Genomic DNA, 12,592 nt, shown 5'->3' with positions numbered 1-12,592 from the left:
AGTTGGAGACAAATTTACAAGTGACAAGAGTCATAAAAAATGAAAAGAGGAGAAATTTGATAAAAATATAAAAAAGAAAAAAGAAAAAAAGAGAGAGAATTTAAACTTCAGCACAAATTTTTGGTTCTCTCAGTCGACCCTCTCTCTCACACAAAAATAACAGTACCTCCATAATCAAACCATGTATATTGTCCCTTTTCAATTCACACCATGACAGTAGCTTTCCTACTCCAGAATCAAACCTCCATCATAGCCACCAGAAGTTTCTTCTCCCACCAGACCTAGTTCCTTCATCTTCATTCAACCATTAAGACTACTCATCGTTCCCACTTCTCCAGCAGCGGTAGGGCAGTAGCAACCAACAACGACTCTTATCTCTTTCTCGTGGTCTCTCTCCATATTGTTAAATCATACAATGCCCAATGGCATTGATGTTTCCATAATTAAATGCTATCTTTATTAGTTTTTTTTTTTTGGAGAAACTACAGAGTGCATCCGATTCCTTCAATTTTTCAGTATTTCACCTCGGCCCTTAATGTTTAAAAATTATCACTGTCAACCTTGTAGTTTCAATTTGTTTGCTTATCATCAAATTAGTCCTTATGCTACAACCTATATTTCAATCGAGTCATCAGTTGAGCAAGGCAGAGCCTCAACATTGTGACCGATCCATTGAGCAAAGGCTTCATTGAACATTCTTCACGCACACCCTCTCTCTCTCTAACCTCAATCAATTCCTCCCTCTCTTTCTCTGACATGGACTTGTTAGCCAGCTATGCTTCTTCAGATGAAGAAGAAAAAGACCAGCCCCGGCCCCAGCAACGGCACCAAACTCCAGCCTCTCCTCCAGGAAAACCCTCTCTTTTCTCTTCTCTTCCGCAGCCCAAATCTTCTTCTTCTCTCTTCTCTTCTCTTCCACAACCGAAACAAGAACCCGCCTCAAAACCCCAAGTTATACCCGAAAACAACAACCTTAGAATTGCTAATTTCAAAGAAGAAGATAAAAGGCCAACCGTCAAATCTAGAACCTCTCTTTTCTCTTCTTTACCACAGCCAAAAACCGAAACTTTACAGCAGCCCACATCAAATTTAACACCTGCAGACAGTAATCCCAAAAGGGTTGTTCAATTTAAGCCTCCCATTAACAGGCCTTCAATTTTAGACGAGGAGGAAGATGAGGAGGAGAAGAAGGAGAAGGAGAGAAAAAGAAAAAAGACTGAGTCTTTGTTGCAATCTGATTCTTCTTCAGTTAAGGGTTTCTTGTCTAGTATACCTGCACCAAGAAATTCATCTTCTTTAGGGGTTGGTTCTTTGGGTTCTGGGTCTGGAAGGAGGTCTGTGATTGAATCTGAGGGGCCCACTTCAATTTCTGGCGGTGTTGGAGCAGAAAAAGAATCTGGGGTTGATCAAAGTAGTGAGGGATATGAGAGTTATGATGGTGGTTATGTAGGTTTTGATCACAATGGAGGGGATTATGTGAATTATGGTAGTTATGAATCTGGGACTGATCAAAGTGTTGCTCAAAATGTTGGTGGTGGAGGGTATGAGAGTTATGGTGGTTATGGAGATTCTGGGCAGTATGGGAGTAATTGGGATGATGGGTCAGTGGCAGCAGTGGCTGAGACCGGAAGTGGGGGGGCAGCTGAAAGTGCATTGAGAATGATGGGGAAGAGAAGAAGGAATGAGATGCCAACTGAAATTATTGAGGTGAAGCAGGATGAGTTGATTAAGAATCGACCAAGGGAGGACCAGGTTAAGTCAACTGGAATCGCATTTGGCCCAGCTTATCAGGTATTGCATTTATTACTTTTTGTTTATGTGCGTGGTTCTTTCAGTTTGTTTGTTGAAGATGATTTTACTTGTGTGGAGATTTTGATTTGTTGTTTATTTGTAGTTGGGGAACTTATGTAATATTACATTGATTGGTGCTTTTCAATTGCTAATGAGTTTATTATACATATATGGCATAACGTATATTGCTTTCTGAATGATAACGTGTCCGCTCTCAATGAGCTATACTGTCCTGTTTCATCTCATCAATGTTTGCTTTGACCATGCCAACGCAATGCCTTGACTGCTTTAGTTCTGTTACAATTGTTTGCTGAAGAGGGATACGAGGTTTTTATTTTATGTATCAAATGCTTTAGGAATTGCAGTTCTACATTGAGAAAAAAATCGCATGGATTGATAATTCAACTTTTGCAAACATGCCATTGATGTATCAAAATGGTTACTTGTGATTTTTGAAACTATCTATTAGTGTAGTTAAGCTAGAGTTCTATTCCTGTATCTGTTTCCCTCTGGTCAATCATATCTGTGAAGCTTAAGTTCCATCCAAGGCTAAGACTTTTATTTGAAGTTGGTTCTTAATAAGAAAACACTACCGAACTACTGCAAGTGACAAGGCCTTGCAGGCATAGTACTTGAACCCTGGTCTGGGTCTGCTTCTTAACATTTGGTACATAAAGAGTCATTTTTCCTACATAATCTAGTGACATGAGATAGTGTGTATTGGTGTTTTGGCTATTTGAGGAGCAGTGAGAATCTCCAACTAAAGTGGAGGATCTCTTTCTGATGTCTTCCCCAGTCGGCTTTCTGTGAGGACTGCAAAATGCTCTCGTTTGGAGTATAGGATGAGAAGCTCTAGATTCTAGAATCCCCAAGAATCATAAACTGTATTGTTCTCATTTTGTTCATCTTCATGGGGGACTTATAGAAAAAGTGAAAGGACTTCAAAACAAATTCTGAAAATGGGCAGTTCTCTCATAATGCCTTTTCTTTCCACATCAAGTACACACTCGAATCACTAGCGATTCGACTCGGACTAAATTACAAAAATAATTTTACTACTATTTCAAGTGCAGAACACGTAAATCATATAATGTTTTAAGAATATACTACTATGGTCTGACCTGTAAAACCATGAAAAGTTTGCTTCTACTGGAACCGGACAAGAATCAGCATGTTGGTGACTCAAAATTCGAATTTCAATTTCAATTTGAATGATGATTGTTTTATATTTCATGAAAATTCAATGTTTAAATTCGAATTTTAATTTCAATTTGAATGATGATTGTTTTATATTTCATGAAAATTCAAAATTGTAATCTTAGCATTCAATGTGTATTGTTATATTTGGATGTGAAAGGCATGTGGTGTTCAAACGATCCCTCTGTCACTCTAGAATGAAGGGGGCGGTTGCCATTGCTGTACTATAGAAAGCTATTGGGTGTGAGTCAATGAGTAAGGCAGGAGTTTGAGTATCACAAGTGTTTCCTCATAGGAACATACTGCTTTAAATTCAGATGACATCTGATATCATTAAGTTCAAGATCATTTTAATGCGTACTGTAGAAAATCATCAGTTTGTCTGTGATAAAACCTCAAGATCTTTAGCCATTTGAAGTCAAAACCTTATTATCTGTTTCAATTTGGTAGATTATTAAGGTTGGAAACAAGAAAGGGGCCATTTCCAGTGCACTGATCAGAATAAGAGCATTGGCAAGTCATTATGAGAGTAGACACTTAATGCAAAATTCTGAAGAATAGGACCCTACCTGGAATAATTGTCTTGTTGTGTCTCTTAGAAATAAAAAAAATAAATAAAGAAAAAAAAGTCTGTAACTGTAGGTCCGAGAAATTCCACAAATTCAAATTTTATGTAGAACAGATGACTTTCTTTGGATTCATGATACTATAAATTCAGGTGATATTAGCTATCAATAAGTTGAAAGTCATTTCCAATTCCAATTCCTTGTCACCAGAATAGTTACTGGAGGAAAACGTCTATTAATTTGGGATGATAAATTCAGATTTTAGTCTTTTGGTGGAAAATCCTTGGTAACTGTTTCATTTTGGTAGATTCTAAAGGTTGAAAACCTAGTAGGGGCTATTTTCCAGTGAATTGGTTAGAGTTTGGCTGTTCAGTGCAAAACTGGAGGCAGGGCCTGAGAGAAGTGATCCATGCCGACACTAAGAATTAGGAACTTAACTATACTATGGCTGGTCTCCATAAAGTTTTTCATTTTTGTTTAATTAATCATATCATGGAGAGTATGGGAAGTCAAAAGTCATCATGGCCTGTTTGTCCTAAATGTTGTTTCATGTCTGGCGCAACCTGGGGAGAGCTCTTCCAGTTACCAGTGACTTCAACTTAATGGCCTCGTTAAATATCTCTGTAGTGTGATAAATTGCTAATTTTGAATAGATGTTGTTGAGCAAGAATCTGACATGACCAAAAGAATTTGATTAGTTAAAATCCATGGTTTATTGAACTTGTTTTGTTAGCACATGCCTGGCTTAATTTACGAGTTCTTTTAAGTTTGTCTAGTTAATGTTCAATTTCAGTTCTCTATGTGATAACATATATTTGTCTTCTGTAGCCTGCTTCATCTAAAGGGAAGCCATCGAAACTGCACAAGAGGAAGCATCAAATTGGTACTTTGTACTTTGATATGAAGCAGAAGGAGACAGAATTGGCAGAGCGGCGTTCCAAAGGGTTTCTCACTAAAGCTGAAACACATGCCAAGTATGGATGGTGATTTTGAGATGATTTCCATTTTTCTGGTATCAAACGGCTGATGTTGGCTCCCCTCAGATGTTATTGTGTTTTTGCTATTATTTTCGCTGCACTTTTCTTTTTTTCTTTCGTCCCGCAAAGAGCCATGCTGATGGTTATAACTTACTAGTAGTGTAATTATGCTAGCACTGTTTTAGAATGTCTCAAGGTGACGATGAACTTAATAGCATCTGATTCTGCTCATGGGAAAAAAGAGGCAGCAGCATGCATGAGATTACGGAGCAGTTCGAGAATGCAGCCCACGCTGCTCAAATAGGGTTTTATAAAAAACTATTTTTTAAAATTAATATTTTTATATTTTTGGATGATGTGTCGATATTAAAAATATTTTTTAAAAAATAAAAAAATTATTTTGATGTATTTTTCAGAGAAAAATATTATATCTTGGTTTGCTCTAGTTTTTTTTTTTTTTTTTTTGTAATTGTTGCCTAATAATTTCTTTTTTGGTAGCCATTCCAGTACCTTGAAAGAAAATCCATTTAATCATGCAATTTAGATATCTAAAGGCTTGCAAATGAGAGAGGGGAAAAAAAAAAAAACCCTTCATCAAGGGAGGAAGTCCAGTTGTTCTTAAGGATTTTTGTATGAATAACAAGATTTAACATAAATAGAATTTCTTTTTTATGCAAGTGTAATGAATGCTAATCTATACTTGGGAGTTGTTGATAAAAATATTGAAAATCATTTTATTAGATGTTGAGATGGATATTTGTTTTAAAATATTAGGTATTGAAGAAACTATAAGAATTGCAAATAATGCTTATGGTTTATAATATTTATAGTGAAAAAATAAGATAATTTATAGTATTGGTTTCACTTAGAGCAAGCTACTGTCTTATTATTGATTCATCTAAAGTTGAAGGTCTTCTACTGTCTAGTTAATGATATTTTAAAGTTGAAGGTCTTCGAAGATGCAAATGACATTAAATAAGGAATACTGAGCTTTTAAAATGTGCAGATTATATGTTTTCCTCTCAACCTTATAGATGAAATAACCCCTGAAAGGAAGTTCCGACGAAAGGTATTTTTGTCACTGCATTGTGCTAGCCAAAACGAAAGAGCGAAAATGGTCATGGGTGGAATTTTATTTTTTATTTTTATTTTTAAGGGTGATTCAATAATTGCGCTGTGCTAAAAAAAATGCTAAAAAACCGAGCTGTCCCCGTTGAATTTCATGATAAAAAATGTGTCATGTGAAAATACCAAATCATCCCCAAAGGCAAGTTCATTGATTTTCTTGGAAAGAAAGAAAAAGGTAATTGCACTCTCATGGTGAATAAACCTTCTAGATGAAAATTTTTCATTACTTTGTATCTCAGTCCTTGTACTGCTCTGTACTGCATTTGCTTCAAGGTAGGAGATGCGGAAAAGCTTACAGTGAAACTCTGAAATTTCACATACAAATATTCTTCTTTTCTGATCGATCTTTCTGAGAAACACCGTTCTCATGTTGTAAATCTTAGGCAGAAATTAGTCAATGACACAAGCAAAGTGGTCTAACTGTTCACATTTATGCAAAACTTGGAAGAAAAACTTGCATGCATGTTACACAAGAAGGAAATGCACTTCATGGACCAAAAAATTTAGAATTTAGTCTTGTACTCTGGAGAGTTTCCATCCACAAACATCAAAAGGCAGCATAATCAGGAAAAAGAAAGAAAAGGAGAAGGAAAGAAATGCTGAACATTTTAATCTTAGGTATAAAAGGATTTATGGAGCACTGCCTTTGAGAAAACAATAACTTGAGAATAAACAATCACCAGGTTGAAATCCAAACATGGCTTCAACATGCTACATTGGCCAGATACAGGCTTACCTATAGTTTTGAATTAACTAGATTTGGAGATCATCAGAAAGTTGTGCCGTTAAAGCCGAAGAACGGGCGCTGGAGACAAGAAAAAAAACAAGGATCAAGATAGGTTTCAAAAAACAAGTTTCCAATCTGGAATGCTGTAACCAGCCAAGCAGTATATATTTGAATGTGCATGTATACAAAGTACAAGGATATTTTTCATAGCATGACAAAGACTCACCCTTTTTAAACTACGTTTGTCACTGCATTAAATTGTGCATGATATAGAATTTCCTCCAAGTTTTCCCACTTGAAATAAACCGAGATAGATTATCAATTTTTTTGTCACTTTTTCCAGCAAGCAATTGCTTTGAGACTGAAAGACTAACCTAGTGATGCAAGTAATTGAAAAACATATGGCAGTTTAATCAAGTTTATCGACAGTGAAATGCTAGCAGCTTTGCCCACTTCCCTTATAAATACATATTCATAAACCCCTCTTGATTTCAAGCCAAAAATACTAGGCCAGTAGAGGAAGTAATAGTGAATCAAGTTCCAGTTGACTGGAATGCTAGCAGCCTTGCCTATTTCATATCAATTCATATTAAAAAAAAAAAAAACTCTATTAATTCTAACCCACAAAGCCTTGTAAAACAATAGAAGCAAAACTAAATGTAAATGAGGCCAAAGCCAAAACCGGAGCAGAACCAATTAACTTACCGGGGAATCGAAAAACTTTATATAAAAACGGGAGCTATCAATGGAGAGCTTAGTTTGAAGAATATCTGCAATAGTTGAACTCAGTTTTGCGTTAACACTTTGCCCAAGTCCACCAATGGAGATTACTTCAGCAAACGCAGCTGGAGCTTCTGTTCCCGCAAATACAATAGGTACCCCTCCATGCATCACAACCATCACATACTGAAAAATACAGCAATATTTCGTCATGACACATCATTTTCAATTCCATCTTTATACAAGTCCAACATTCAATAGCTTCATGAAAAAATAAAAAAAATAAAAACTAAACTAAACACATGAAAAGAAAGACGCATTTGATGTGCACGCCTAGACTGGAGAAGAGTAGACAAGGTTATCCCACGACAAGAAGAAAGATAAAAATTCACGCGGGACGTATAAAACATCAGCACAAGCACAGTTGTCCAATCCTGTGCACCGAACAATTGCTAATAATTTTGATGTGTCCCAGAGTAATTTCATCAAACAGAACGCAGTCATTTAAAGTTTTACAAGAAAAACAAGGACAGAAAACTAAAGCAAAGACACAATTAGTTATAATAGGAAAGTGGTTAAACAGGGTACTTAACAGATTCAGGTTTGCCAATGATTTTAGAAAGAGCCTTGGTGGCATCTTTGAGAATATCGGAGGTTGTAACAGCATCAACTGGTATGTTTGTGAAGAGATTCAAGGTTGGCATTTCTTTTTCTTCTGGTGGGGAGGGGGAGGGGGAGGGGAAGGGGTTATGTTGGCTATGACCTTTCTTTGTTGTATGAATGGATGGATGGGATAGGTTTGGAGATAGATAACGCTTCCTTCCTAAACTACTAGAAGGGAGCTTTTCTGGGATTGGAGGAAAATAATAAATCTAGGCTCAAAAAAATAAAAAAGAAATGGACAGTGCTCGATTTTTATACGACCCACTTAATTTAAAAAAAAATGGTAATAAATATTAATTAAGAATTAGATATTGAAAATGACCGTCCTTCAGCTCGATTATGAATATTATACCTAGAATTTGGGAAATATTTAGTTCGGATAATAGAAGGAGCACGACAAGATAATCCAAGGATAAAAGAAATAAAAACTTTGAATTTTGACAAGCACGAGGTAATCCAAAGATACCTCAAACTGATTATGAAAGAATTATTTAGTCTCCATATATATAGTATGAGACAGACATCATTTCAATCCAGAAAAGAAATTCATTCATTTTTTTATTTATTTTAATTCTATGGCAATAGGAAAAGTGCAACTTCCATGTGAAGTATGGAGAGAGAAAAAAAAAATGGAAATTGGTAAACTGCAAATATTTCATTACATTTTCTTGTGTTTTTTCCGCCAAACTCAAAACTTACTAGTGTTTAGCTGATGATGGCAGATAAGCAGAAGTGGACATTTCCAAGACCCTACAAAAACTACGTCCCAAGAGGATTTCCTTCCCTAAATAGTAGTCTCAGAAGTAATCAGAAAGAGTTCAGACCGTATTTCGTCATGAGTTGCCCGCTCAAATCCTATAACTACTATAGCCACCTAAAGCAGAAGATCCATAATCACCGTAGAGTCGTCCCATCGCTGAACTTGCAGGATAAGATGTCTCGTCGTTGTACACGTACAGACCGCACACCGCTTTCGTACTTCTCGTAGCTTCTGGTGACTGGTTCTATATGGCTGGCATTGCTTAAACATTCCTGCAGGAAACAGGAGAATTCATAGTATGGATGAGCGTTCAGGATTCTATAAGCAAAACCAGATCATCAACATTGAAAAGAATGTTTTCCTGTGAGAAATTGCCATTCATAAATATTCTATGCATATATAGAAGCAGGGAGCTATTATTGCCAAAACTACATGCTCCAACCAGAGACCTATTCGGACAATAAAACAAATATTATGTCTGCACACGTATTGTTATGTCTATGCACTAGAGGGAGAAGCATGTTCACAAAGCTCTACTTGTTCCCACATTTTTGTCCCAACTTGTCATAGGATATGCTTTTCAATTCTCCGCAGTGCTTTTCCCTCTAACTTATCTACAAAAGCTCACTTCGACTGGACAAAAAACAATAGTTAAAAGGAACAGAAGATTATCTAGGAAAATCAGTACCCCATCCCAAATACTCTACAAGACCTTATGCAATTGAGATATATGCCGAGAAACGTGATACCTGAATCAGTTGTTGAGCTGTCTGAACCTGCAATGAGGTTCCTTTTTATCTCCACAATTATCTGATCAGGTGATCCTACGCTTTCTTTCACACTTATCGTTTAGAGTTTCGAATATATGAAATATTTGATTATTTACAAGCTTATCATTATATTTATTTTAATAACTAAATAGCCCTTAAATCATCAAAATAATATGGAGCTTCAAAGAAGTACTTTCACATTAAATTGGCTGGGTTTCAGGCTACACTCTGAAGAAATGACAAACTCCTAAGATCAATAGGACTTATAGCTTCAGACAAACCAAAATACCTTATATCCAGTTCACTTGTGATATATGCCGAGAAACGTGATACCTGAATTGTTGATGATGTGACTGCATTGTAAGATCACAGTCTCCTCTGGATGTTGGCTAGCTTAATAAGATCTTAGAAATGTACTAAGAATATGTATCGTATTTGACAATATGCAAGAGTGCAATTTGACTTAATGGTATGTCATGATAACATGGCTCACTAAGAATGGATTTGGGGAGGATGCCATTGATCTGTTTAATCAATCTAAACATGGAGGACTGAAACCTTAAGCACAAATTTTTGTTGGGGTGTTCTCTACTTGTAATGTCCTGGGTGTTATCAGCAAAGGGATTGTTGCTCTTTAAGTCCATGTGGAAAGAGTTCAGCATTGTCCCATCAATGGAGCACTGTGTGAGCATTGCGGACATGTTGGGAAGTCACCACGAATCTCTACCTCCTCTAAACCTCTAAATTTACCAAGAAATTGCAGCCATCTTCCTCGTTAAACTCACTCTCTCTCTCTCTCTCGCACCGTCAAAGGCATAACTAAGAGGAGTGTAAGCTTGGACTGAAAATCATCTCTAAAGTTTAGTAGTTACATATGAGTTTTAACATTTTTTATATGTAATTGCCTTTCAAATGAAAGAGTTACAACTTCACTAAGTTAAATATATACTTTATTAAAAAATGTTTTAATTTAGATAATATACTGGGAAAAAATTAATAAACAAATATAATTCAAAGATATATTGGAAAATCTCACCCACACACATGCATGAAGGTCTATAAAACTGAAGTATGTTCTCTCTCTGATCTTTGTGAGTATATCTACTTACATTTGCCTTCACAAGACAAACAGTCTTTCTATGATTAAAAATGAACTTCATGAAGATTTTGGCATGAACCTGAAACAGCATGTTCTTCAGCACTCTCCAAGTTTGAAAAGGACGGAGCACTCGTACGGTCCTCCAATATACATTTGGTAAGTTCATGGTTGAGTTATATTTTCATGCTGCGTTGGGCTGGTTATTCATGTACTCTTACAAAATAAATTTGTTATACTTGTTGACGCTAGTTGGGTCATTTTCTCATTCTCTCTTTTCTCTTTGTGCTTGGGCTAAACTAGGAACTCAATAGAGAATTTTTAAAGAATGAAGAACTTTAATGGTAAAATAAAGGGAAATTGTTTGGCGTGTGAACGAGGCCACCGTATTATGGTGGTATTAGTTGGCTTCATTGAATTCATCTTAGCAAGGCTTGTCTCTTGGTGCGATGATCTAACAGTCTGCCTTTTTTATGCAGCTGAGTTGGCAAAAAATAAAGGTAATGAGCAATTACATGGAGTTTTGCTATAATTATACGAAGATCTTCCACTAAAACATCATATAAATAACCTAACAAGTATATTTATAGATAACAGGATAAGGCTAAATTAAATAAAAAAATATAATTATATTAAACAAATATATTTATAACATTCAATTCAGTCATTGAATCAAACTCATAATTTTTCAACTAATTATAATATTTTTTTTCTGTAAAAATCTTGGCTTGATGTAACAAGTCAAGTCTTAAAACACCTCAAAATTAGATGAAAAAAATAATATTTGAGTTAGTTTTGTTATTTTTTCTTGATTTTATATTATTTTTATATTTTTAATTATCTTTCCTTTTTGTTTTAGAATTCTGATTTTTTTCTACCTAGTTGTTTTCTGACCTATTTAAAAGTAATGCAAACATCTTATAAAACTAGTACTTATCTTACTTTATATTAGAAATAAAATTATGATTTAGGATTTTATTATGATTACTCTATTTTGATCATTAAGTTGTTGTTTTTTTTTTGCTTTATGGTATTTGTTTTTGCTTCCGCAAGCACTATCAATTCTTTTCTTCTATATATATATATATTATTTCTCTTTCTCTTCTTCTCCTCTTCATGCTGGGCTTTTTACAGTCAACGAGCAATGAGAAAGAAGCAAATTTCAGAAACACCTATGTATGATAAAGCACTCAAGGCTTGAGCAACTTTGAATAAGTTTGTGATTTTCCTAAATTGCCAATTCAGATCTGAAATTAAATTTTCCTGATCCGTTTGGTGATACAAACTAGCTAGAATTTATTTGGAAATAAGTTTTCAAAACCATCGTAAGTCATAACCTGTATCAAAAGTCCAACCAATATTATTATAAACGCCGGAGTTTTACTCGTTTATTTAGATTCACAAAATGTATTTTTTAAAAAGTGAAGTTTTCTCAGATTCAAAAAAAAGAAAATCATCATATTAAGGCCTTCAAAAACATGGTTATGAAACACCTATAACCCAGTTTTTTTACACTCAATACCTGGTTTTTACCCTTCTTTTTTCCTGTAGAACTAGTCTAAAAAGATAAGTTACAGATACCCTGAAACCATCGGGTTCCTTGGATTGCGAATAAACAATGACACGAATTATTATGAAAAGGACATGATCTTGAAGATCTAGTACCATGTATTCTGTTTCTTCCTCTATCGTACGTGTCGTTCCCAAGATAACATAAGAAGCTGGCTAATATTTGCAGCACCGAACCACAGTCACATGCATCATGAAATTTCTACAGTCATAAACCCTTGCGCTCGAGGTTATCTGTTTTTAAAGGCTATGGGATTTCCATCTCACCCTTGGGAAGATAAGGTACTGTCACATTTTGTCTTTTGCCTTTGTATTCTGGCTGCAACTAGAGGGTGTACTTTTGCTGCCAAAACTGATCAATGCCCGATTGCCAACTAGTTATCAATTCAAACCCTTATTCTTAGAGACTATTGTCCTGCCCTGCGCTCATTTAAAGTTCGGATCAAGTTTTTTAAAAGGTTAAAAAAATATACTCAGGATTTACTAATGTTTTTTTCTTGCACAAAAAAAATTTCACTGCCTAATATGATCAATTTGATTGCTTAAAAAGAATATAAATAATCAATAAAAATATAATTTAATTCAAATAAAAAATTTAAAATAATATTTTTTTAAATATTAAAACTAC

General features: G+C 35.1%; 2 protein-coding genes across 3 annotated transcripts in view; one reads left to right on the top strand and one right to left on the bottom strand.

Annotated features, from left to right (window-relative positions):
* The first annotated feature begins 604 nt into the window (after positions 1-604).
* Positions 605-4,772, top strand: LOC105122556 (mitotic checkpoint protein PRCC-carboxy-term protein). Its single transcript, XM_011021742.1, has 2 exons — positions 605-1,791; positions 4,383-4,772. The coding sequence occupies exons 1-2, from the start codon at positions 757-759 to the stop codon at positions 4,539-4,541; spliced, it is 1,194 nt and encodes a 397-aa protein (XP_011020044.1). The 5' UTR covers positions 605-756; the 3' UTR covers positions 4,542-4,772.
* A 1,371-nt stretch (positions 4,773-6,143) lies between these two features.
* Positions 6,144-12,592, bottom strand: part of LOC105122555 (Tautomerase/MIF superfamily protein) — a 10,279-nt gene continuing 3,830 nt past the window's right edge. Inside the window, exons 2-4 of one of the 2 annotated variants that reach the window (XM_011021741.1) lie at positions 7,700-7,841; positions 7,092-7,292; positions 6,144-6,464 (exon numbers count right to left, since the gene is read on the bottom strand). In XM_011021741.1, the coding sequence (XP_011020043.1) occupies positions 6,429-6,464; positions 7,092-7,292; positions 7,700-7,810 (348 nt within the window). In that variant the 5' untranslated portion in view covers positions 7,811-7,841 and the 3' untranslated portion in view covers positions 6,144-6,428. Of the gene's footprint in view, positions 6,465-7,091; positions 7,293-7,699; positions 8,007-12,592 lie in introns of those variants that run through there. The other variant, XM_011021739.1, reaches the window with a different exon arrangement.

This window comes from Populus euphratica, unplaced genomic scaffold, assembly GCF_000495115.2.
Source record: "Populus euphratica unplaced genomic scaffold, PopEup_1.0 scaffold20.1, whole genome shotgun sequence".
Lineage (NCBI taxonomy): Eukaryota > Viridiplantae > Streptophyta > Magnoliopsida > Malpighiales > Salicaceae > Populus > Populus euphratica.
The sequence above is the reverse complement of the archived record's forward strand: the minus strand, read 5'-3'. Positions and strand labels throughout refer to the sequence as shown.